The sequence below is a fragment of the Hermetia illucens genome, chromosome 3 (assembly GCF_905115235.1).
Source record: "Hermetia illucens chromosome 3, iHerIll2.2.curated.20191125, whole genome shotgun sequence".
In the NCBI taxonomy this organism is placed as follows: Eukaryota; Metazoa; Arthropoda; class Insecta; order Diptera; family Stratiomyidae; genus Hermetia; species Hermetia illucens.
In genome coordinates, this window is record NC_051851.1 from 175,385,074 (window position 1) to 175,410,302 (window position 25,229).

General features: G+C 42.9%; 2 protein-coding genes across 4 annotated transcripts in view; both read left to right on the forward strand.

Annotated features, from left to right (window-relative positions):
• Positions 1-1,646, forward strand: part of LOC119652618 (G-protein coupled receptor Mth2) — a 75,825-nt gene extending 74,179 nt beyond the window's left edge. For both annotated transcript variants that reach the window (XM_038056861.1, XM_038056862.1), the window contains exons 6-7: positions 814-1,197; positions 1,258-1,646. In XM_038056861.1, coding sequence (XP_037912789.1) covers positions 814-1,197; positions 1,258-1,421 — 548 coding nt within the window. In that variant the 3' untranslated portion in view covers positions 1,422-1,646. The remainder of the gene's footprint in view (positions 1-813; positions 1,198-1,257) is intronic.
• A 9,662-nt stretch (positions 1,647-11,308) lies between these two features.
• LOC119652532 (tetraspanin-6-like) lies at positions 11,309-24,763 on the forward strand. Of its 2 annotated transcripts, none has more exons than XM_038056734.1 (6): positions 11,309-11,655; positions 11,717-11,891; positions 18,178-18,366; positions 18,424-18,597; positions 18,652-18,777; positions 23,581-24,763. In XM_038056734.1, the coding sequence occupies exons 2-6, from the start codon at positions 11,814-11,816 to the stop codon at positions 23,734-23,736; spliced, it is 723 nt and encodes a 240-aa protein (XP_037912662.1). In that variant the 5' UTR covers positions 11,309-11,655; positions 11,717-11,813; the 3' UTR covers positions 23,737-24,763. The 2 variants fall into 2 exon arrangements, with proteins under 2 accessions (XP_037912662.1, XP_037912660.1); XM_038056732.1 differs by having other exon boundaries at positions 11,724-11,891.
• Positions 24,764-25,229: the final 466 nt, after the last annotated feature.

The window sequence follows — 25,229 nt, forward strand, 5'->3', positions numbered from 1 at the left end:
GGCTATCTCGATTCCCATGGTACCAGTACACCCCCTGGTAAGATTTCATGATCTATACCACACAGATGAGTCCCCGTGCAGATTCGAATCTGATCGACTGGGTTGCTGCCCCGTCGTCCTCGCCGTCGCCTTAGAGTATCAACGAGGAAGGAACCCAGACATTTGGGTCTATAGAAAGAGGGGTATTTTAAACTGACCTTGTTAGTGCGATATATGTATTTTAGAGAGGTTTTGGGGTACTGATGGTCCTCAATTAACTGCGAGAAATTTTCTGTCTTTTAGAGACACTCTTTATTTGTAAAATGTTTCATTACTTATCACAGATTTACTATTTCATTAATTGGATAAATTAACTTTTTATCGACCTTTATTGGTCGACGGACAGGGCTCGGGTCTTCAAATGTCATTTTTGACATTTGTCAGGCCGTCACCTGCTTCTATGGCCATTGAATGCAGTGTCAGAGGCAATTTCACAATGGCGCTCAGGTTCGCGCCTCCGATGTGCCGTCCCAAGGTTATCTAGTTTCGGCGAAAGAGTACATTAAAGATACTAAAAATTAGACCACACGTTCCTTTATCATAGAAGAGGCTTTCGAAACGAATTTCGCTTGTTTAACCATCTTTATGAGTAAAGACTTTACCCTAAGGAAGTCTCATCGTCAGGGTTATTGTCCTGACACTCTCGCTATAAGACTTCAATAGCTAGAGGTATTAACTAAGGGTTGTTAGCTTTGATCTGTGATTATATTTGCATCCATATTTTTTTAAAAATATAGACAACTGCATGGAGAAATTCGTATTCTTTCATTACAGAAACCAGTAGTCCACCCCATCTCCTCTTCTTCCTAACACCAATCGGTATTCTAATCCTAACAAACTCCGTTCTCTTCGTCCTGACACTACGACACTGCAATCGAGTGAAACGTGAAATCTTCCGAATGCAGAGTTCATCCAGTGAAAAGAAATCCTTGAAGAAACGTTTCATCTCGGATAAAGCACGATTTATGATGAACACCAAATTATTTATTGTGATGGGAGTATCTTGGCTTCTCGAAATCATCAGCACCGCCTTCTATACTCCTGACCATGTGGCAATTTGGTATGTTTCGGATTTCTTCAATGTCCTGCAGGGGGTTTTCGTGTTCTTCATATTCGTTTTCAAAAGACGAGTTTGGGCTGCAATCATGGAAAGACTGGGTAAGACATTACCATTAGCATCGAAACATGATCACTAATTATGTTATATTTCCATTTTAGGAGTAGGAAAAAGGAACATTTTCCATCCTGGATTCGGCACAACAGTTACTACGCCAACCACAATGGTTACAAGTATGAATGATCTCCGGAAAATGAGATCAAGTGATGGTTTTCCCTTGACTCCAGTACGAAAATCGAATTCAAGACCTGAATTTAATCTTTAGTGATTAGTTTTAAGAAACGAAAGTATCTTATTGTGAATCTTACCTCTATCTTTGTACGTATACGTATATGATGTACAAGTTTTTTCGTTATCTAACTGTTAACTTATCTAATTATATATATGTATACAAGCACTGTCTGATGTGAAAGCTTTTTTGTATAATTTTATTTAAGAAAGTTTAGGATTAGTTCACGATACGGCTGGAATTTAAATATATACATGAGAATGCTTGGAATCTGAACGATTTCATATATCTTTTGTTTAGACTTTATTAAGGCTGCATCATTTCATCAAATTAGATGACATTTCAGAACCCAGAGCTACCCTTTTGACAGGTGTCTGAGGGACTTGTTTTTCTGTAGTTTCTAATTGGGTCACATTATTTTCTAGATGGATCTCTAACCAATCATCATCATCATCAACGGCGCAACAACTGGTATCCGGTCTAGGCCTGCCTTAATAAGGAACTCCAGACATCCTGGTTTTGCGCCGAGGTTCACCAATTTGATATCCCTAAAAGTCATCTGGCGTCCTGGCCTGCGCCATCGTTCCATCTTAGGCAGGGTCTGCCTCGTCTTCTTTTTCTACCATAGATATTGCCCTTATAGACTTTCCGGGTAGGATCATCCTCATCCATACGGATTAAGTGACCCGCGTACCGTAACCTATTGAGCCGGATTTTATCCACACCTGAACGGTCATGGTATCGCTCATAGATTTCGTCGTTATGTAGGGGGTCAAAAATTCTTCGGAGGATTCTTCTCTCGAACGCGGCCAAGAGTTCGCAATTCTTCTTGCTAAGAACCCAAGTCTCCAAGGAGTACATGAGGACTGGCAAGATCATAGTCTTGTACAGTAAGAGCTTTGACCCTATGGTGAGACGTTTCGAGCGGAATAGTTTTTGTAAGCTGAAATAGGCTCTGTTGGCTGACAACAACCGTGCGCGGATTTCATCATCGTAGCTGTTATCGGTTGTGATTTTCGACCCTAGATAGGAGAAATTGTCAACGGTCTCAAAGTTGTATCCTCCTATCCTTATTCTTCCTGTTTGACCAGTGCTGTTTGATGTTGTTGGTTGATTCGTCTTCGGGGCTGACGATGCCACCATATATTTTGTTTTGCCTTCATTGATGTGCAGCCCAAGATCTCGCGCCGTCTGCTCGATCTGGATGAAGGCAGTTTGTACGTCTCGGGTGGTTCTTCCCATGATGTCGATATCGTCAGCATAGGCCAATAGTTGGGTAGACTTAACCTCTTGCATTTACCTCAGCATCACGGATCACTTTCTCGAGGGCCAGGTTAAAGAGAACGCATGATAGGGCATCCCCTTGTCGTAGACCGTTGTTGATGTCGAATGGTCTTGAGAGTGATCCTAATGCTTTTATCTAGCATAATCAATGGGTCCCTATTTTTTGAAAAAATGAGAGACTGTACTTAAGTATCAGAAGAAGAAGAAGTCAACTGTATAATTCCCATGCATGCACGATCAGTATTTCATCAGTTTGGTCTCAGTCAGATTGACGAAATGATAGTAAACTGATCGTTTACGACATTGACTGACAGACTAGCGAATATTAGAATTTTTAACTAAAATCTGTCAGTCCGGCTCAACTGAGTTGTTAGACATGGTAGAGTGATGAAATACTGACCGTGTAGGGTAGATTTTTGAGTAGAATCTTACGGGATGGGATAGAAAGCCTTTAAGAAATTAGTTTGGTAGTGTAATTTTGGCGAGGGGGGGGGGGGGGGGTCGGTTGTCATGCACAATTTTTCCCCTATAATCTTAGTGCAATCGTGCAATTGAGAGATACTTAAAGATAGATTGTGACAAACCTGCTTTAAAAAGTTGGGGGGGGGGGGGGGGCGAAGAGTCACTAACATCAGCTGGGAAAAATCGGAGAATTCAGATATTTATACATAAAATTAACTCCAATGCAGTGACATGCAAGAATGATCCGTAGATCTTTGGTAAAATTTAAATCTAGAGAGACTGTGGACGAATCGAAAAGAGGCGGAGATGCACTCTGTGTTGATTAAGAAATATGAATAATTGCGGTATCCTTTGATAGCAAAATTTAATATTTCAATGAGTGCCAAAAAGGTAAGGGACAAACAGTGAAGGTATTCTGAATTCTCTACAAATTTCTCCGTGCAAGGGGTTATTGAGGGAGAAGGCTCTTGCTTGTAGCCTAGAGCCCATGTGCTCCCTAAAAAGCCGGGATCTTAACTGCCTCACAGAAAAGGTCGAAATGGAGGAGGCGATAAAGCGTGAAAGTCCTGAGGTAACCAATGCCGGGATAGGTATCACCTCTGGAAATGCTCGAGGCCAAAAACTCGCCGGTGGTGGAAGTCCACGAGCAATATGCGAGGAACCTATTTAGCAGCGGTAAAATCAAAATTGGAACGCAGATAGTCCCCACCAAATGCTACAGGTGCCTAGACTATGGCCTTGAAGTTGCAAGGGACCGGACAGGAGAACAGCATGCCGGAGATGCAGCCAGGTAGGTCACCAAGCGAAGACTTGCTATGAAAGCGAAAGTTGCATTCTCTATAAGGATCATGGGGCATTCGGTGATAGCGTCGCACACAGTGCGGGCTCGGGACGGCGGAATTGGCAAGGGCTAGGGCGCTTATGGCATGATTCGCATTTTACAAATTAACATGCACCGGAGCGCAACCGTTCACCAGTTGCTAGCACAGTTCGCTGCGGGGGTAAATGCTGATCTAGTGCTAATCAGCAAGCAATACCGAAACAGGGACCCGGCTTCCTGGCATCTTAACTTATCGGGCACTGCCGGCATCTGGGGTCCGTATGACGTTCGACTTCGTGTTACTGCCCAAGGCCGAGGGAGTTCAGTGTTTAAGGATAACGCTTTTTAGCGTTTACCTGACGCTGAATCAGATGATGCCGGACTTTCGGGGGCAGCTTGATGCTTTGGAGAACGCTGTTTCGGGAACGGAGGGGCAAATCCTGGTAGGCGGTGATTTTAATGCTAGGGCCCTTGAACGGACTTCAGAGGGAAACGGATTTTGGAAATTGTGACAAGAATCGGGCTCGTAGTTTTAAACACCGGATTCACGCGAACGTTCCGGTGCCCAGACTGTGAAGAAAGCATTCCTGTCATCACTTTTTCGTCAGAATCTCTGGCATCATCGATGCACCAGTAGCAAGTTATGGAAAACTTTTCGGAAAGTGACCACCATTAGATCGCATTCGAAATGGTCACGCTACTTGCCGGCGTGCACCAATGCGACGCTTCAGCTGCGTGTGGAAAGTCGCGAGGGTAAACATCGGGAAGTTCGTCGGAACTCTTGGAGCAGCCAGAGTCGCGCTGGAGAATGCTCCGCAGGGTGATAGCTTCGCAACTGGCTTCGTCGTAATTTCATTGATGAACCTGATAACGATGGCGTGTGAGGTTTTCATACCGCGACAAACCTGCTATGTACAGGTGGACGGCAGAAATTGTCGACCTACGGAGGGAGTATCATAAACGCCGCCGTTTGACACAAATGGTATTGATCAGCAAAAAGGAAACTCCGCAACGCGATAAATAAAAGCAAAGCTCACAGCTGGCAAAACCTGGGCAACGAGGTGAATTAGAACCCGTGGGGGCTTTGCAATAAGTTTGTTACTCGGAACATCGGGCCTCTGGAAGCCCTGCATTCTTAATATCAATCAGATGGACCGCATTGTACCGGCATTATTCTCCAGACATCCTGTACGGGTTGATGACAATAGCGCGGAAAGCGTCGGGGATTACCCCTTTTTCACAATAAGAGAGCTCGACGAACCAGTTCTCACTATGAAAAATAAGAAGGTGCCAGGTCCTGATGGTATCCCGGCGGAAGTTTACTAACTGGTGTTCCCCCAACGGCCAGACTTGCTTCTTGGGGCGTTTACTAGAAGGAGGGAATTTTTCCTTGTCACTTCAAAGTGGCCAGAATCGCGCTGCTTAGCAAGGGAAAAGAGGACCCGGAGCTTCCGTCTGCATACCGATCGCTATGTATGCTTGACACGGCCGGGAAAGTGCTCGAGAACCTCATCAAAAGTAGACTCACTGAAGCGATCCGCGCTGCGAAAGAAAATTTATTTCACGTGCGGTGCTACCTATTGCGGATATTGAGGGATTATCTGAAAGACCGCTCCCTCCTCTATGATACTCTAGAAGGCCAGAGGAGGATGGAAATCACGTCGCGAGTAGCACAGGGGTCCATCATAGGGCCGGACCTCTGGAAAGCTTCCTACGATAGTGTGCTGAGATTCGATAAGGCCGAAAAGTTGCGCTTGGTCAGTTATGTAGACGACGTTGTGGCATTTGTTGCGGGCCGCATTGTGGAACAGGCGAAAAGCAGACTTGGTATATTGATGCGATGGGTAAGCGGATGGATGATTGCTCTTGGTTTCAGTCTTGCGCTGGAAAAACCCGAAGTAGTCATCTTATCCAGAAAGAGAATCCCAACGCTGCGTCCCATATCGATAGGTGAGTTGACTATAGAGTCAAAACCAGCGGTTAAATATCTTGGTTTAATAGTCGACTCGAAGATGAGCTTCTTCGAGCACATCAAAGCGACAACGAACAGGGGTGCAGCTGGAGTCCTTGGCAAATGTTGGGGTCTTATATCTACCAAGAGATGTCTCCTTATGGGAGCAACGTAGTCGGTTCTGCTTTATGGCGCGGAGGTATGGGTTGATACCCTTGCCAAGAGGTACATTGTAAGCGCCTTGCTCAAGTGCAGAGGCGGGAAGCTTTGCGAATGGCGTCTGGTAATCGCACTGTCTCCGAACCGGCTGTGATGGTGATCGTGGCAGTGATACTCGTTGCTCTCTTTGTCAAGGGGCGTAAAGCTATCTACCGCTTTAAGTGCGAAAACTTAAGAGAGGTGGTTGCCCCCGTCAACACACTTTTATCGAGTGGCAAGGGGCTGATGAACTGCGCAGTTCATCGACAATTTAGATCTGTGGTTGAACCGAACACACAGTGAGATTGATTACTTCCTTACCTAACTTCTAAGCGGGCATGGAGATTTTCAGTCTTATCTGCACAGGATTGGGAAGGCGCGATTTCCTGATTGTGTGTTCCGCAATGGAGTGGCGGACGACGCTGGACGTAGCTTTTTCTCTTGCGAAAAGTGGGACGGCTTTCATCGGCAGTTTTATGCAGGCGCAAGGGGGCTTTCGCCAGACAACATTTTCAGAGAGATACTGAAGAACGCATTATTTTCGGGCTCATCATATTGCGAATTAGATTGAACTAGACCGGTGGAGGGCCCGATGGGAAGGGGTTCCCTAAACTAACGACTCCCTTCCTTCCTTCCCCTCCCCTTGGTGAAAGGGATTCCCTGGCTTTAAGGCTCCCAAAGCCGGGAGAGTGGGGGACTAGCCCGAAGTAATGTGTCAAACGGTTCCAGGCGAGTTCTCTGATGACAGGGAGGTGTTTAGTTGGTAGTCCGACAGCTTACTGTTGAGGAAGTCCAACACTCTTGTGTAAACGCTTTTACCTACCCTATTCCCAAAAAAAAAAATAATTTTTGCAGCGAATTTGACGACAATATTAAATAAACCGGAAAAATAGAAATTGGACACTTCCGGTATGAAAGGTATTCTTCTTATGTGAGGAACTTTGATGCAGGCTTTTCCATTCGGGGTAAAATTTTTGCGGAAAGATGGGCCTGGGGTGATAATTATACGGACCTGAGGCGAAAATTTTGCCGGGCCATTATCTCTTATCTAAATTTACATCTGTTTATGCATCTGAATTCCGCATTACTTCGTCCGCAGAAGCGAATAGCACTTGCACTGAGAATATATCCGGAAACTATCCGAAAACTAAGCATATGTACATAGACATATTTTTATGTCCGTGGTAACTGAGACTAATATACAAACTACTTAAAAAAGTGAAAATGAGATGTTCCCATGCCGCTCCCCCTCTCTATATATGGACCCGTAGCATCTCAGATTGTTCACTTTATTGTGGTATTTCAGTACATATGTATGTAGAATATATTATATTTTATCTATGATGCATATTATCTTATGGTGGAACAAATTTATAAGAAATAGAAAACTTTGTCGTGCTGTATCCTTGTCAACAATAGTGGGATTTTCGTCAAACTTTCCAGTATTATGCTTTATGTCATCCTTTATAATCGTGTTTTTGTAGGATGAATAGTAATATACCATTATTAACTTGATTTGAAGAGATATCGGAATGGGGTGTATTTCAATGCCTAGATTCCATTTAGGAGCGCTATTGTCTGTTTTTCAGATTTCTTGATTAGACAGGCTCTGAGAACAAGACTTGCTACATTTTATGATCCTTACATTTTGGGTACTTTATCATTCCCACATGATTATATTCTGAGGAGCCTCTCTCCTGAAACTTTGTAGAAAATCATGTCACTCATTGAATGAAAAGATTCACAGACCATCCTCATCAAGTTTCGAGATAGTTAGTGTAACTGCTTCAGAATAAATTGGGTTGTACCATCCAGACAGAGGCATACAAAGATATAAGACATAAGACATAAGACATGATGGTCACCATCAGTTCGACTGCTGCTGTTGCGCTCAAACTTTTGGCGATTGGTTAAGTGAAAATAGGCAGACTCGTTAACCAACTCAGAGAACAGATGTTTTTCGAGCGCTGTTTCAAATGTCTTCTATCTGGCCTCATATTACCGGTATGCACCAGGGATTGCAATAGGTCAAAAAGATACAGAAAATGTGGAAGAGAAATTCATATATTCAGCATCCTACATATGCGCTATATGAGGCGAAAAAGGACATCAACTGCCGGGTATTTGTCGGGAGAGGCTTGAACTTCTTTTTTTTCTTCAGCCTTTGTCCCGTTCAGAAGCGAGGTCGGCTTCGGGAGAGGCTTGAACATACGGAACAAATTAGGTTAGTACGAGTACCTTCAACCATTGTCATGTAGCGCCGGGTCTATTCACATAGACCATCTACAAGAAAAGAGTCGAAGTGCCATAATCACCGAACCTTATCGAAATCAGAACAGCGGGGCTTGGGCCGAAGATGTAATTGACAAGGCGGCAATATGGATGTGTGGAAACCGAGCCATCCAAGAAAAGGTGGGGTTTGTTCTATCAAGGGTGACGATGGCACAACACAAGGAAATGCGGAAATGGTATATTGTCTTTAGATGCGTAGACTGTGGATTGGGGTAGTTGAACTGCTAACACCTGGGACCGTATTCTGCTGGAGGCTTTGCGAAACTATATTTGGTCCTTGCTCATACTTTCTGAGGATAGCCCCTGGTTCAATTGTCGAGTTCACCAATGTGAGCACTACAGTATCGATGAGAATAGTCAAGTTTATTAATGGGCAAGATACTCATAGCGACCATTAGTCAATTTTCCTTCAGATCGAAGTCATCATGCGGCGATGTATGTTCTCGCGGAAGGGGAGCTGGAAATCAAGGTTGGCTCGTGAAAGCTTTTGAAGGTAATACTTTCAAAGAGAGCATCTCTTTAGGTTGTAGGCTATGATCCCGATGGTGCGTCCTCAGAAAAAGTGACATTATTTATGTCAATTTTCGGATGGATAAACCATGCGAGGTAGACAGGTTGGAAAAACGGTCCCTTGCCAGTAGGTGGTCAAACTATTGGTGAAACGAAGAAATCGTGTCGTATGCTTTTGAGCAAGGAAGCTCTGCCAGCGGTCTAGAAGAAGAGCGGATTAGAAACAGCAAACACACGCGAATCTTCGAGGTCGACACACGAATCAGCGGAGAAGCTTCAAAGAACTGCGTGCAGGCAAATCTAAACCTATGAAGAACATGGTGCATCGTACTGTGAAGAAGACTTCCTCCTTGTTGAAGAGGCAGAATGTAGTTTTGCTACTAACGTTCAATATGTAACCTTGAGACCCCACCCATCACCCATCATTGATTTGCCTTATAAATACAATAAGGAAAAGTCGGTTTCCCTACCATAGAATCATAGGATAGCTTATTGGAGTGACAGTTGTGTTTTCATCAAGTTCATTCTACGATCGAGGTCATAAACTGAAGCTGGGTCGCGATGCGATGTCCTCCAATACGTGATATATATGGTTACCTTGAACATCAAAAAAGCCATCAATTCTACCAGCTGAGAATGTATGAAAACCCATTGTCTAAAACCGGTGCTCCTTGACAATTTGATGCGATATGAATGAGGGATACACAATATAGCGTCACGACCGGAGTATCATTGCGTTTAGTGTTGGGTGATGTAAAATGGGGTCCTTGTCTGGCCGTGCCAAAGGAGGCTGAATTTGTCGGTTTTGGGGATGATTTTTGTGTGGTAGGCGTCGGGAAACAATCTGAAGGTTTTGAAGTGTTTGCTAATGATGCCATCAGCGCCGTAAGGACATTGTTGGGTATCGTCGGACCTATCCTAGTGGAACAAAAGACGGAAGTGGTTTTGATTTGCCAACGGTAGGAACAGAAATATTATTAGTATTCGGGATGCTGTCACTCAAAAATGTTTTAATAGGTACCTGAAAGTGACGTTTGACTAGACGATTAATTTCAAGGGACATCTGGACTATACCTAAGAGAAAGTGGCAACCATAAATGTATCGCCAGCGCGGATGATGTTCAACATTGGTGGCACCCGCAGTAGTAGATTACTTGTTGCCTACTGCACGCGGCGTTGGTCTGGGAGGAAGCATTGATACGTAAAAATAATAACACAGGAGGGTTAATACGACCTCCCTCTCAGCGACGCCAAGCGTCGTTTGGTCAACCTTAGGTGAAGCAGCGTACGTTATTGCCAGAGAGGCCATGATGGATCTTCTTTTAAGTTATGCGAAGACTCTCTAAAATTTAGCTTAACCTCCCAGAACACCGACGAGAAAGTGCTGAAGTCGGAGGAAAATTGGTGCATAGTGAACTTCATTATGAGGAGTATTCAGTCGGGGAGAACAAGGAAAACATGAAAAGCGAAAAGTTTGGTGGCTTTGCGACGATTTTGTGAAGGAAGAAGAAGAGAGCAGGGGTGGTTCTAATGGATGAGAATCCGATACGTACTGTAAGCTGATGTAACAGTGTTTTTCAATCGTTTCCATCACCAGTAATAAAAACAAGTTGGGAAAACTGGGAGCTAAACGCTTCAGGTATGAAAGGTTTTGTTTCAGTTTGGAGGGAGACGTTGCGGATGTCAGTTAACGCTAACAAACTGAGTGCAGTATACAGGAGGACAGCCCAGAGGGTATACTCTATCTTCAAGACTGTCTCAGATGACGCAGCATTCGTAATCTCTGGAATGATGCCGGTTGACATCTTGGCAGATAAGGTGGCGAATATATACAATGCGAAGTTAAACTCTTCCTTATCGCAGACAAAGAACGCTGAGAGGGAGAGATCAATAAATAGGTGGCAAGAGCGGTGAGAATGCTCGGGAAAGTGTCGGTGGACTCACAGGTTCATCCCTGCCATCAAGGAGTGCTTGGAGAGACGACACGCTGAGCTTAATAGCCCAGTTTCTCACAGGGCACGGAGGATACCGTGCGCAAATTCTATATCCATTTTCATTGCCGGGTTTTTTGTTGTAAAATCCTTCTAGTCCGAGGCTCCTTTCGTGCCTCCATAATATGTAGTTTTTGTGTGGGGACCAGTTGATACAATTCGTCCTGTTTTCTGGCGAGGGATTCTCGCCTTCATCCTTCTCTGTCTGTAGTTTTTCATTACGATAGAGCTCCCACTGATCACCACCTGGAGGTCGAAATAGGGTTCTTCATGTACTTTGAATCTCTAGGCCTAGCTTTGTATCTAGATTCGATTTTTCGTCATTGCTACAATTATCTGATAAATAGGCTAACATTGCTTTTGAACAAATTATTGACACTCCATAGCTTTCCGAATTAATGTCACCAAATAACATTTGTCAGTTGGACTTTCAAAATTTTTAAATAAGCCAATTTTTTGTTGAAAATTCGTAACGTTCTTAAGATTCGGTTTTTATATTAGATGAAAGCTTTGTGAGAAAAGCTTCAATACATTCTGTTCCTATCGCCACACTCTATCCGGCGTCCGTGACTTTATTGATTTTTCAGAATATCAGCACAACAAGTTGCCAGCTGGCAAGGCGTTTAATTCAGTGCTAAAAACGGAGTAATACCACCGTCAGTTGTTGATCCTGGAAAACTTCCAGAAGATTGAAACGTTTCCTAGTGACTCAGTTGAAAGTTTAGATAAATAACTTCGGGAATAGTTTAGATACATCAACAGGTAAGGAAGGAGTTAAACGCATTAAGATTGCGGAAGTGGAGATGCGATTTTTCAAATCCAGTTTTCAGGACCTTATCTGAAGCCGCGGAAGGCCATTTCGAACCATATTGTTGCCGTTTTTTTTGGAGGATTAGCAGGTTTTCAACGAGCCAGGGAAGATGAGTGCCCGGTTTCAGACCCTCGCTGCTATGGCTTGTATGAAATCATGCTTGATGATATTCAATTTGGCTTTCTGGGTGAGTAGATTCACCTTTTTTCCAGCAGGTGACCATATAAGGACATGTGCGTTGTGATTATCAGATAAGGTCGGAGGTCGTGGCGTTTATCAATTTCTTTGATGTAGGTCTAGGCGTTGAACTTTTGTCGCTGGGGGGCAAATGCAATATTGACCATTCGCTGGGAATGTTGTTAAAAATTATTGAACACTTTCTTATCGCGAATCGTATGTGGTGCGGAAAGTTGTTGACTTTTTTCTTTCATTGCATTTTTATCGGTGAAAACAAGGTTTTATTTTCATTCGATGTTTACTGTTAAAAGAAAGATGAAATCTGTGGGTAAAATGAATGTTTTATTGGGAATTACTTATATTATCAGAATATTGGCAATAGTGAGTATTTACTAAGCTACTGGCAGTTGTAATGTTCAACCCTTATCATCGTCCTTCGGTATTTTGCCATAATCGAGGTTGCCCTTTCATAAATATAGTTGGAACCGGCATTTTTAAAACAATATGGTTTCATCTATCTTTATCTATTAAGGATTCAGTTTTCCAGTTGAGATACATATAGATTCCAGAACAACCTAATATGAAGTCTCTGTCACCTGGTGAGTCCCATCTTGCTGTTGGGAGATGGAGAGTTGAGATTGCTGAAAAACTATTACGTAGAAAATTCTTCCTTAATATTTAGATGCGATATTGAGTTTCATCTGTATCTTTTTCAATTAAATGAAAATATCGCCCACGCCTCAGTTAATTCGTTTAGTTTGAGTAAATTTCCAGTTCGAAAAAAGTTTCAGTGCCATAGCAAAACTAAAGGTGCGCATGACGAAAAATACTGCACTTAATTATGCCGGAAGTTGTATTATACTTAGTACTTTGCTAATGGATCTATTAGTAGTCCCCATATTTTCCATAGGTTTTTATCTTCACAGTTAATTTCTTACATTTGGTTTGACAATTCGCCATTGGAGTAGTTGATGCTAGAGAATAATAGGAACAATCAAGAAAGGGTGTGTGGATGAGAGTAAACTCAAGGAGCCTTCAATATTTCAACCAATAAATTCTTTGGGATGATGATTCGCCCCTCGAGCTGCGAATTAAAAGGTATTGACAGGTAGGCCCACAACCTGAGTATGATGGACTTAGTCACGATATCTTTCAAAAACAAAGTACTTTTGAGAGTACATGTATATTGCTCATGAATAGCATCGGGGGTTCTTGGTATTTGTTCGATCCCAAAATTGGCCATGCCCTTCGGTTAATCACTGGTAAGTCAGTAGTTTATATTTGCTTTCTGACCTATCGCTGGAAAATGGAAATGGTTCACGGATGAAGCCTACTTAGTGAAGAGTTGTTGCGATAGATTTGCGCCTCATATATCCATGGTGAGTCCCAAAGATTCATTATCATCATCAACCGTGCAACAACCGGTATCCGGTCTAGGATTACGTTAATAAGGAACTCAGGACATCCCGGTTTCGTGCCGAAGTCTACCAATTAGATATCTCCAAAAATTACCTGGCGTGCTGGCCTACGCCTCAGGCAGGATCTGCCTCGTCTTCTTTTTTTAACGTATATATTGCCCTTATAGACTTTCCTGGTTGGATTATCCTCGTCCATATGGATTAGGTGACCCGCCCACCGCGACCTATTGAACCGGATTTTATCCAAAACCTGACGGTAATGCTATCGTTCATAGATCCCAAAGATCACCTGGGTTTTATCGTCGGATTACCTCTGATATACCCCTCTACAGTTTTATCGATGATTTTTAACAATCAGGACATCACACTAATCGGCCTGTAATCTTTTCAATTGGCGTGGGAGTTAACCCTTCATTGGCTTTTTGACATGGATGTCAAATCATAATTTTTGGTGGAGGTAGAAATCACTAGAAGCTACTGCTGAGTCCTGCCAAGTGATTGTAGAGTATATGACTCCTACCGACCAAAAAGAACCTGCATCTCTCTTTCGCTTTTCACGCGGAACTGCTATGTGATATTATGTCGCCGGGCAGGATCAGGATTTGTCAGCTGTTTGCATTGGTGCTTCTTTTCTTTTATTTGGATACTAGTATCTTCTTGCCTACGTTTCCGGTGAATAGCTAGCCTGTGTCTACATCGATTTCAGCTGTAGCTTCCAATCGGGCTTTTTGTTTAGTAAACCCCTAGAATTGAAAAGAAACACGCTTGAGCCAGTAGTCAGGATCGGTGGCTTGCTTGGAGTATTGTAGAAGGGTCTGCATCTCGCATTCGAATGAGTACCCGGAGGCGGAGCTCCCGATGGGACTCTCATATGGTATTACATCGCGGGGCTGAATCAGAATTTATTCTGCCCTCGCATTCACGTTCGTGCTCTGCAATCGCTCCTTCTTCCGCAGACTTCCTCCTGTTTAAGCTTTCTATGGTTAGCTGCGATCACGTTTTCGACCACAGTCCATATCCTCCTTGATTTCAACATATGTTTCAACATGCTTTTGGGAGTGAAGTACCCCCCGTTGTAATTTCTTATGTAGCTGTTTAAACCGCGCACCTCGGGCATTGAAATAAGGCGTCTTCTTTGACCCCTCCAATGTTCGGGTACTTCGGACTATATGGCGAATCGTCATGCCCAAATCGATAGAGGTATGGTCGATAACCTCCGCGACCGCTCAAAGCACAAGGTTCCTTTCGCGGGCATTTTTCAAAGATCTTGATGTTGTAATGCATAAGTTGTTGTTTAGGATCTGCGGGATCCTAAGTCCCCATCCACTTGATGGTGGACCGGACTAAATGAGGAGCAACTTACTCCCTCGTTTTTTAGTCCATGGATCCCTAGTATTGGAGCGTAGCACTCTCGCAACATTGTCGTGTTTTTGCGATGATAAAAGGGAGTGCCTTTCCACCTGTTGGCACTTTCGGTCACGCTGCTCCCAGGGCAGAGGTGAGGCAGCGTCTGATGAGTTGCCTCTGCCCTGGACGAAACCGTCAGTCAAAATTTTTGATTTTTTCAATGCATAAGTGTTACTCTGCAAGTGATCTACAATCGGTGACTTCCAAACAATGTTTGAATACATTGTCAGTTAAGTTAAGTTAAGGTACAACGTTTCCAGTTCAAGTAAAAGTTTCCATTGTTTGCATTCTACTGCAACACTTAATTAGTTAGTGAATACTTTGGACTAGAATTGTTTATCGCGGTCCATTATGATTTGGCGGGCAACACCGTACCTTACCATCCATCTTTCACCTTCACGGTGACTGTTTCACCAAGTTTCATCTTCCCTAATTTCCTGCTCAGAGAGTGCATCTGTCGATTATTGTAATGCAGGGATATTCTGCTTTTCATAACGGAAAATGACATGCAAGACCTTCCTTGCAGGTGGGGATACCACCAATAATCTGAAAGCGTGTTAATATATTTTGGATTTCAGACAAGTCAAAAGTGTCACCGTGCGGCCAACCTTTTTGTAGTTTTGACTTCAAAATAAGATTATGCAGCTCCTTGAAGTCAAAAAATCCGATAGTCTGTCTGTCTGTTTTGGTGCACATGTGCTAGCTTGTAAGATTTTTACCCACTAAAATCACCCCCTAACTCTTGCCCTCTTCTACGCGGAACCACTGCAAAGTATTTCGTCGCGTCGTGGACATGGACATGGATCTATGGAGCCTCTCTCTGGTGAATTCAAAACTTGCATCTTTCAGCCAGTCTTCTATAGCATATAGGTTTCCAGCTGGCTGAGTTGAATGCATTTTCCATGTTAAGGGTGATCACTGTGCAATATTTGCTAGTGACCAGTTTACTGGCGTTGACGGTTGATCTGCCCGTATTGATTCATGCCTCCCTGAGGAAACAAATCCTGCCCAATTTTCAGTAAGCGATCGGTACATGTAATTTGCGGTGTTGCCTGACCTTTGATTCTCCCCATTGAAACTCTGTAAATGCTTCCCCATACGTCTATATCACCCTCTGTGCAGAAATGTTTGAAGAAGCAGTCTCCCATTCCACACTGTTCCAGCTTCAGGTTTTTTAGAGCTTCCTTGTAAATACGTTGCTTCACCTACTGGTCACTACCCATTGCTTTCTGGGCTGTTCATCTGGCCAGATGACACGCCGACCGTATATCAGACAATTCACTACTCTTTGCATCTTTGCATGCCTTTTCGATATACTTCGTGATATGGAGAGCTCTCCGAGGATATGCCTGGTATAATATCCTGGTATAACTATATATTCATGAATGTTTCCTTGTCAATTGCTTTCACAGACCTACTTGCCGTTCTCCTCATTCTTGGACGAGCAGGTTCCCAACCGCTTTACTTGGTTTTCACTGTTCCGGTCGCTTGCGATACGGGGAGTGACATCCCCAAGGTATCCGAGCCCCTAGCTGGCAATATACCTGCATCCTAGGTAGTAGCCTTGAGTAAGCTTCCAGGTGAATAACGAATTGAGAACTGCCGATACACGTCGGGACATACTGGGAGTCTTCGGAGCGGTCGACAACTCTCTGTCGACGTCGATGGGGTAATGTGAACCTAGCTCTGCCAAGGTGGTAATTGTGCCGTGTATCAGGAGCCAGCCTCCTCGCGACCCTGGTCGGGTAGTGTGCATTGAACTGGTGTTAGTAGGCTGGATTCGGACACCAATCGAAAGGAAGTGCAGTCCACTATCCTAGCTTGAGTCGAACTAGAAAGGTTCATCGGGAAATGCGCAATAGTGTTGAAGCGTATGCGGTGGGTAATTTTTCTCTCCTTTCCTCTCTGTCAAAAACGAGCTGATGGAAATGAAGTAACCACTGAACTTCTTCTACAGGCGAACGTGAGGAGCAGCGGAAGATGCTTGGAAAGCAGAAATAGCCGCAAATGGATTACAGATAGCCCACTACAAAGCAAACTGGGGAAAAAGCAAAGAGAGGAAGACGTGCTTGAAGGAGACTCTACCCAAGCAGTTTTGCAGGACCCAAAAAAGAAGGCGGAGGAGGATAGTCGCGAGATCCAAAGACAAGGAGGCTGCAAACCAAAAGCTAGTAACAGAAAAGACGATGAAACGAAGAAGGACTAGACGTCGGCTCTTTTTATGAAAACGACGGAAGGCAAGATATTTGCGGAAGTCGTAAGTGAAATCCGGGACAGGATGAAACCTGAAGACAACAGAGCAGAAGTGTCTTCCGTACGGATAATGAAGGGTGGCGGAGTCCACGTCGAACTAGGCACGAAGACGGCTAGCGAGAGTGTGTTAGGCGAAGCGATTAATAGGTTACGGGGGGGGAGGCTCTTGTTTCTAGTCTAGAGCCCATGTGTTCTCTAGAAATTCGAGATCTTGGCTGCCTCACAGAAATGGTCCAAGTAGAGGAGGCGATAAAGCGTGAATGTTCAGAGGCAACCAATGCCCGGATAGGTATCACCTCTGTAAATGCTCGAGGCCAAAAACTCGCTGTGGTGGAAGTCTCCGAGTAATATGTCTCTCCTTTACATCGCAGTTAGGTGCCAGGTCCTGATGGTATCCCGGCAGAAGTTTGCAAACTGGTATTCCGCCAATGGTCGGGCTTCCTGGTCGAGGGGTACCACACTGCTTGAAGGAAATACCCTCCTTGTCGCTGGAAGGTAGCGAGACGGGCGCTGATCGGCAGGGGAAAAGGAGACCCGGAGTAGTTGCAAAGAAGACCTGGCATCTTGATGCGATGGGTAAGCGGATGGATGACTGCTTATGGTTTCAGCCTTGCATTGGAAATAACCGAAGTAGTAATCTTGAACAGAAAGAGGACACCGACCCTGTATTCCATATTGATGGCCAGTTGACTATAAAGTCAAAACCAGCTGTATAAATGCCTTGGTTTAATGCTCGACTCGAAGATGAGCTTCTTCGGCCAATAAAAGCAGCAGTGGATAGCAATCCGGCTGAAATTTTGACTTTGAGTTCGCTAATGCCGCATGTTGGGGGCTATATCTACTAGGAGACATCTTATGGGAGCAACGCAGCCTCTTTTGCTATATAACGCTGAGCTATGGGCTGATGCCTTTGACACCGAGGTCCACCGTAAACGCCTTGCGCAAGTGCAGAGACGATGCGCTTTGGTGAAAGGAATTCCCAAATGAAGTATTGGGACTTCATAACATTTGTGAGTCGCTCTTTCGTCGGTCTGAATCTTGTAGTTTCATAGAACTCTTGCTTGATGACGACAATTTCAACGGAAGGTCCTTTTCAATTAATTTAGGGTGATGTCACTATCCTGAACCATATAATATAGTCACTATTTTATTTATAACTTTTCTATTGGAATTATGTTGGCGAATTATAGTCATTTAATCTTATCTGATTTTTTTCAGACTTCAGGACTGATTATCTTATGTGCTGGAATATGGATGCAAGTTGAACTTCATAAATATTTAGAGCTGAGTGCAGCTTATAATAATTTAATACCATTCATTGTTGTTTTCACTGGAACAATTATCGTGTTTGTAGCGACAGCTGCATGTTGTTGTACTGTTAAAGGTCAACCTTCATTGTTGTATCTGGTAAACCCACTTCTTCTATGCTATTTGTAAAAATCAATAACATTTTGTTCGTGACAGTATGGATTTTTCTTGGCTGTGATCTTAGTTCTACAACTGGTTACTGCTGCAGCAATTTATGCCTACAAGGATGCATTCACTGAAGGTTTCACACGGGGCCTCAATGATACTATGGCAAATTATGGAACACAAGATGCTATAAAGACTGCAGAGTTTGATAGTATGCAATCTAAAGTATGTTGGTATAATGGTTTTGATGGGAAAGTGGTTAATAGTATAGTTTTATAGCTTCATTGCTGTGGAAGCCGCGACTACAAGGACTGGAATGCTTTAAACCCTCCACGACCTGTACCTAGGTCATGTTGCATTGTTAAAGGCTGTGATGTTCAGGATGAGACTCAAATATATACGCAGGTAATGATTTATGGGGAAAATTTTCTAGTAATATATGATATTTGCTTATGTAGATAGTTTAGTATGTGAAACATCTCCATCTTTAAAAATTTATTTTCCTTTTTAAGGTTTTGTTTGCAAAACAGAATTTTATTAAAATCGGTTCAATGTCTGTCTGTCTTTTTTCTTATTTTTTTTTTATGGATGGAGGTGGAAATTTAACAAAGACACTATCGTGCCAGGTTGCAGTAGCGCGTGGGATTCTCGCCCACTAAAACCACCCCCACTTTCTCCTTCTTCCTTTCCCACGGAACCGCCGCAAAACATTACTTCGCCGGGTGGACTGCGTTTTAAGCGACCAAGCTTTCTGTTCTTCGCGTCCTCCTTGCGCGCTCCACTTTTCCAAGTTCCTCCTGTATTCTTTTCATTGCGAAGTTCATCGTACACGAGCTTCCCTACGACTTCAACATTTCCACGACGAAGATCTGCGGGCTTAGGTTGGTTTTCAGGGAGTCTTCCAGACTCCTCCTCTCTGAGAAAAATCGTGGACAGTGGAACATAACATGCTCTGGGTCCTCAGGTGTGCAACCACATTCAGGACAGAAGGGAGAATCATCCAGCTTGAATTGGTGCAGATACTTCCTGTAACAACCATGTTCTGACAGGAATTGCGTCAGATGGTAGTTAATCTCGCCGTGTTATCGCTGGATTCACTCCTCAATACGGGAAATCAAAGTGTGGTCCATCGTTGCTGCCACTACTCCAGCGACGCTCGCCTTGCCGCCTTTCGGTATTCTGCATCCTTTTCAGGAGGATTGGTAGTCAAGGCCGCCTCCGTCTCTTGCAAGGTGAAGCTGAACTATCTCCAGCCACGCTTTTATGACGTTAATGCATTCGTTAGCGTTCACTTCTTGAGGATGTTTCGCGACGACAACCACAGCCAGATCATCTGCGAGACCGATTATCGTGGTTTCTGTTGGCACGGGAACGACAAGAACCCCATTGTACATCACGTTCCATAGGAGAGGACCCAATACTGAGCCCTGTGGTACTCTTGCGGTGACGGTGTATTGCTTGGATCCCTCATCCGTATCGTAGCAAAATGTCTTCTCCGAAAGGTAACTTTCGAGGAGCTTAGTCAAATAACTAGGGACACCCCTTTTAGCCAGTGCGCTTTTTATCCACTCCCAGCTAGAGGAACGCATTTTTGACGTCCAACGTCACCACGACACAACATTGATTAGTCGACATTGCGTCTCGAGCCAGCTTCGAAACAACGTCTACAGCGTCGATCGTTGAGTGTCGTTGTCGAAATCCGATGTCGGAGCAAATTGTTGCTCCGATAGTCCATCCTTATATTAATTTCATATATTTGATAGGGAACAGTCTATTCTAGATGGCCCTTTCGAGCATCTTTCCTACCGTGTCGATGAGGCAAATCGGACGGGATGATGATGGATGTCCTGGGTGCTTATTCGGCTTCGGAAGCGAAACTAGTTTTTGCCTCTTCCACCTGTCAGGGAAAACTTCTTCTACCACACATGTTTGAAATTCGATGATAAACCAGTCGGGTCTGGTATTAACAACGAGTTTAGAGCTTAATCGAGAACAGTATTCAGGCCGGAAGCTTTGTTATTACCAATTTTCCGGCAAATTTGCGTAAGTTCCTCCTCAGTTACCCCAGGTATGGTGTAGACGTCCAATGCTTGCGTGTATCATTTGCGCTTTCCTTTATCCGAGGAGACGATATCGAGCAGAAGATAGGGGCAGATCAGTTGTGGTGTTCGCCCTCTCATCTTCCTCATAACCACCCTGTACCTCCAGGTGCTTAAGTCTGCCTCTGCGCAAAGTTCCTTGAAGCATTCTCCCTTGCTGGTGCGTAAAGTCTGCTTAAGCCTACCTCGAAAGTTCACATATACTTGCCGTTTCTCGTCGAAGTCCGGTCTTCCTCTAGATCGTTGGCAGATCCTTCTAGCTCGAAAATATGCATCCCGTAGCTCCGCGCTGTCTTCATTCCATCAATAGTTTGAGCCCCTTTTTGCGAGGACTCGCCACCTCGGCATAGCAGCGTCGCATGCTCTCGTTATGCGTCCCATCATTTGCTCTACCTTTTCCGCAGCCGCACCACCTGGATTTTGGCCTCCCAATAGCATCTCTATGAATGCATCCTCTTCAAACTTTTTCACGGACCAGCCCCCGTTTCCAGCTTCGTGCGAACGACCATCGCCGAAGGCCCATATTCGATCTGGAGGGAAATTGCCCGGTGGTCGCTGTGAGTATAATGTTCACTGACAAACCATGCCATTCTCCTCGCTAATGTGGTACTCACATATGTCAGATCTACAATTGAGCCCGACCCTGTCCCACGAAAAGTAGAAACATTTCCCGTATTGGCAAGCACCAATTCTAGCTACACGAAAGCCTCGAGCAGGATACGGCCCCCCCAGTATCGATTTCTTTCTCTTAGATGGTCTGCGCGAGAAGCTCTTGCGCTGCCTCACAGTGGTTGAGGTTGATTTGTATCAACCTCATTTCTTTACCGCATTCAAGGTTCTCCTAAACACTGGGCATCTGCTGCTGTCGATGCCCTTTTTCTTCTTGCAAAGTATACATTCAGGCTCAGCCTTGCACCCCCTGAACATATGACCTTCCCCCCCACATTTTCTGCAACTTTTGACCTGTCACAGTCACCGGTGCATTTCGCTACTATGTGGCATCTAAAGCAGCGCTTGAGGGTCACCTGCTCTCTGAATCGGCAAACGATTCAACCTATTTTTACTTTACTAGCCACCAGTAGTTTGAACGCTTTTTCAGCTGGTAAGCTTATAGTTGGCATTTGCGTGCCTCCGTATGCCTTCCTCAGTTCCTTAATTGCGGAATCTTGAAAACCAAGTGGTCCGAACTACTTTTCTAATGCGCCGCGGATGTCCTCCTTGGTCGTGATTTCCTCAATGTCCTTACATTGTATGACGATCTCCTGCTTTCTGGTCCGTACTTGTGTTTCTTCTCTCCTTGCCGAGGAAATTTTCTACCGTTTTGCCCGGGGTCTTCTTCAGCTCCGGAATTAAATCTCCTTTTCGGGAGCGTCTGATTCGGCTGACGTTTTCTTTAAGGTCCACCAGCTCAGGATCGGATTTGACCTTCCTGAGGATATCGGCGTAAGTTACATCACCTTTTTAGAGATGATAATTAATTCGGGCCGTAATCTTCTTTTATGTTTTCTTTCCGCCAACCTTGGTCCATGCTTCCTTGGTTCCTTTTTGGGGCTTTACCTCCCTTGGGTCGGTTGGAGCGGGCGCCGCAGTTTCCACGACTTTGGTAACTTTGTTTGCCTTCCTCTTTGCCATTGAGAGGCCTTTTTGCCGCTTCGCGTCCTGTGAGGATCCGAAAAAATCGTCCGCGTCCCCTCTACTCCTCTTTTCAAGCTTACCGCCCTTTGGATTTTGAGGGGGTGTCACTTGTGTTGCCGGGGTTACGTTTGATTCCTTCGAGGCATTTTTTTCGTCCTTGCTACTATTGTACAGTACACGAATTGTACAGACCATGTTTTTGATGGCCTGGTGCACTTTGTTTTTGTTGAGACAACTCTACTATTTTACCTCCGAGTATGGCAAACGATGATTCGTCCGTATTCTGACCCTGCTCCTCTGCTTTGTTTTTGCACTGGCCAATTCAGTATTTATTAGCCTTCCGGGAACTTCCCTGATTTTTTTCCTTCATCAACGTTGATTTCGGAGGAGATCGCAGAATCGCCGAGCTTCTCCTAAATGGATCAAACACTTAGTTCTTCCGACCAGGTCGTTACAGGGGTTTCGAGTACCTGTACCGTAACTTTTTCTCTTCTTTCTTTTTCCATATTGGTTTCTTGTGGATGTCTTTCCCATAGTCATTTTTGTCCACGGGTGGGTGTTTTTCTCCCACCTACCCGACCTACGCATAAACATGCCCATGCACGCACACCTCCAAATTCGTACATGTGCATATTTCTACGCATCCGCCGAGAATTCTCTTATCCGCACGAAGGGGCCGCCTGATCTGCCAACTCCGCACAGATCCGTCTGTCTGTCTGTCAGTCACAGGCACTTTTCTAAGAAACGGCTATACCGATTGACACGAAATTTGGTGAGAAGGTGGGAACTGTGAACGCCCAGACAGGCAGTGAGTAATATCCTTCTACGTTGAGATTAAGGGGGGGGGGCCCATACATGTAAAAGGGGGGTGTATAATTTTTTTCCATTGAATATAGTCATGTAGGGTATCAAATGAAAGGTCCCTTTTCGAAGCCAGTTCCAATTTTGAGATTTATTAGAAAGGCGGGGGGTGGGAGGGGTCGAAAGTGATGATTTCTTTAACGGACCCATTCTCAGAAACTACTCAATCGAAAAATCTGAAAAAAATAATGAAGCTGCCTCTATATGGTATCCAGGGCTCAAAAAAATCTCCCAATCCTCCCTGGACCCTATGAAAATGAAAATAGTATTATTTGCTACTTATGGATTACTTATAATTTTTCATAAATAAATTTAAATTTGAGTTAAAAGTTGAATTTATTTTTGATATATAAAAATATCAAATATAAAAAAATTAAATAAAAAAATTATTTAAATTTATAATTTTTATATATAAAAAAATTAAATTAGTTTAAAATGACTAAATCAAATGAGTTAAATAAATAAAATAGAAAATTAATTTAAATTTAAAATAAATAAAATAATAATAATCAATAAATCAAATAAACAAATTAAATAAATAAAATTTAAAATAAATTAATTAATATTCAAAATAAATTTAAATTAAACTAAGTTTGAATTGTTTTTATTCCAGGGCTGCTATACAAAAGTCGTTTCATTTTTGAATGGTAACATGTCGGTAATCGGTGGATTGGCTTTGGCACTTACATTCTTCCCCCTGTTGGGAACAATATTGTCCTGTTGTCTGGCAGCAAATATTAATAAAGCCAAATACGAACAAATGACTTAAGAGAAACAATGTCCATGCTTTTTGTGAATTATTTCCATGCACTGAAATTTTTCAATTATGTTTACTGAATAAAAAAAAATATACAAAATATACATTTATAATAAATTTTTCTCATGAATATTTTTGATGCTTTTGCTATATCTCTGTAGTTGTATTTTAAGCTAATTTATATAAAATATGTTATACGTATGTAAGTTGAATTATGCAAGGAAGAAATAAGACAGATTGGCCATTTATTTGGAAGGAACGATTCGAGTGCTATAATTTTATGTGCATTTCAAAGTGTTGATTGCACTTTTGAATGTATGTAACATTGCGTATACAGTCAAAATTGATATTTTTTAAAAACTTATACAGTCCATTTTGTATTGATTTTATGAAACAAATTAAATCAAAAAAAATTTACAAAAAAAAACAAATAGTATCAAATATAAACCCATTAAAATAAACAAAAAAAAAATTGCTTTGCTTGCGAGCGAGCTAAATCAACCAAACAAAAAGTTATCTAAATCGTGTCTTGTAAGTTTATGCACAAATTAAATTTATCGTGTTTATTCTCAACACCAATTCTCCAGTTTTAAATCAATCTATCAATCTGACAAAGAAAGTTTTACAGTTTAACATATTCACTTTCTTCCACCGAAAAAAAACAAGATGATATCAAAAAAGATACAAATCAAAATATGCGAATACATATATCCTTGTCAATTTACTAAATCTACAATGTTTTACCGGAATCGAGCACTTTTGAAAACAATTAACTTAATCTACTTCATGTTATACGATACGTACATATTCGATGGAAATATCTAGAACTATTTAACGTCCTGATAAATACTTTATATTACTCTAATGTGCTATTCTATGTTGCATAGGGAAATTTCAAGGATGTTGAGGCGATAAAGAATATTGAAATTGAAACAGGAGTACTTGCCGTTGATTTAAATCATGACATGTTATACATATTGAATATTAAACTATTTATGTAAGGGAAGTAATAAAAATATTACCTGAAAATAACGTCAAATGAAGTTTGTCCTCTTGTTAATGCTGAATTGCTCCTTGTCCTTTAATAACAAGCAAAGTCGATCGGTAAATCTTCACTAAAAAGATGACATCTCCGAGCATGCATAAAAATATAGGGACTTTCTTAATAGTTTATAAAGTATGAGATACGATCTTTCAGTAAAGGGGATTGTCTATTGAACGCAGTAGCTTCACTTTTGACCTATGGAGACATACATAAAAATAGGCAGATGCTAAGGCTCAGAGATTATTTGAGTAGTCTGCGATTGTTGAACATGCCTTGCCACAGGAGTCCAGTGGTTCCACTTCGAAATGGACTGACCTGTATCCACCAATGTGTGGGATTTTTATCCACTTAAATCACCTCAGCCACACCCCTTGCCCGGATTCAAGGGTATTACATCCCGGAGCGGAGTTAGTTCAATTTGGCTTTGCACTGTTTGTTTTACACGCGGCACTCGTAACCG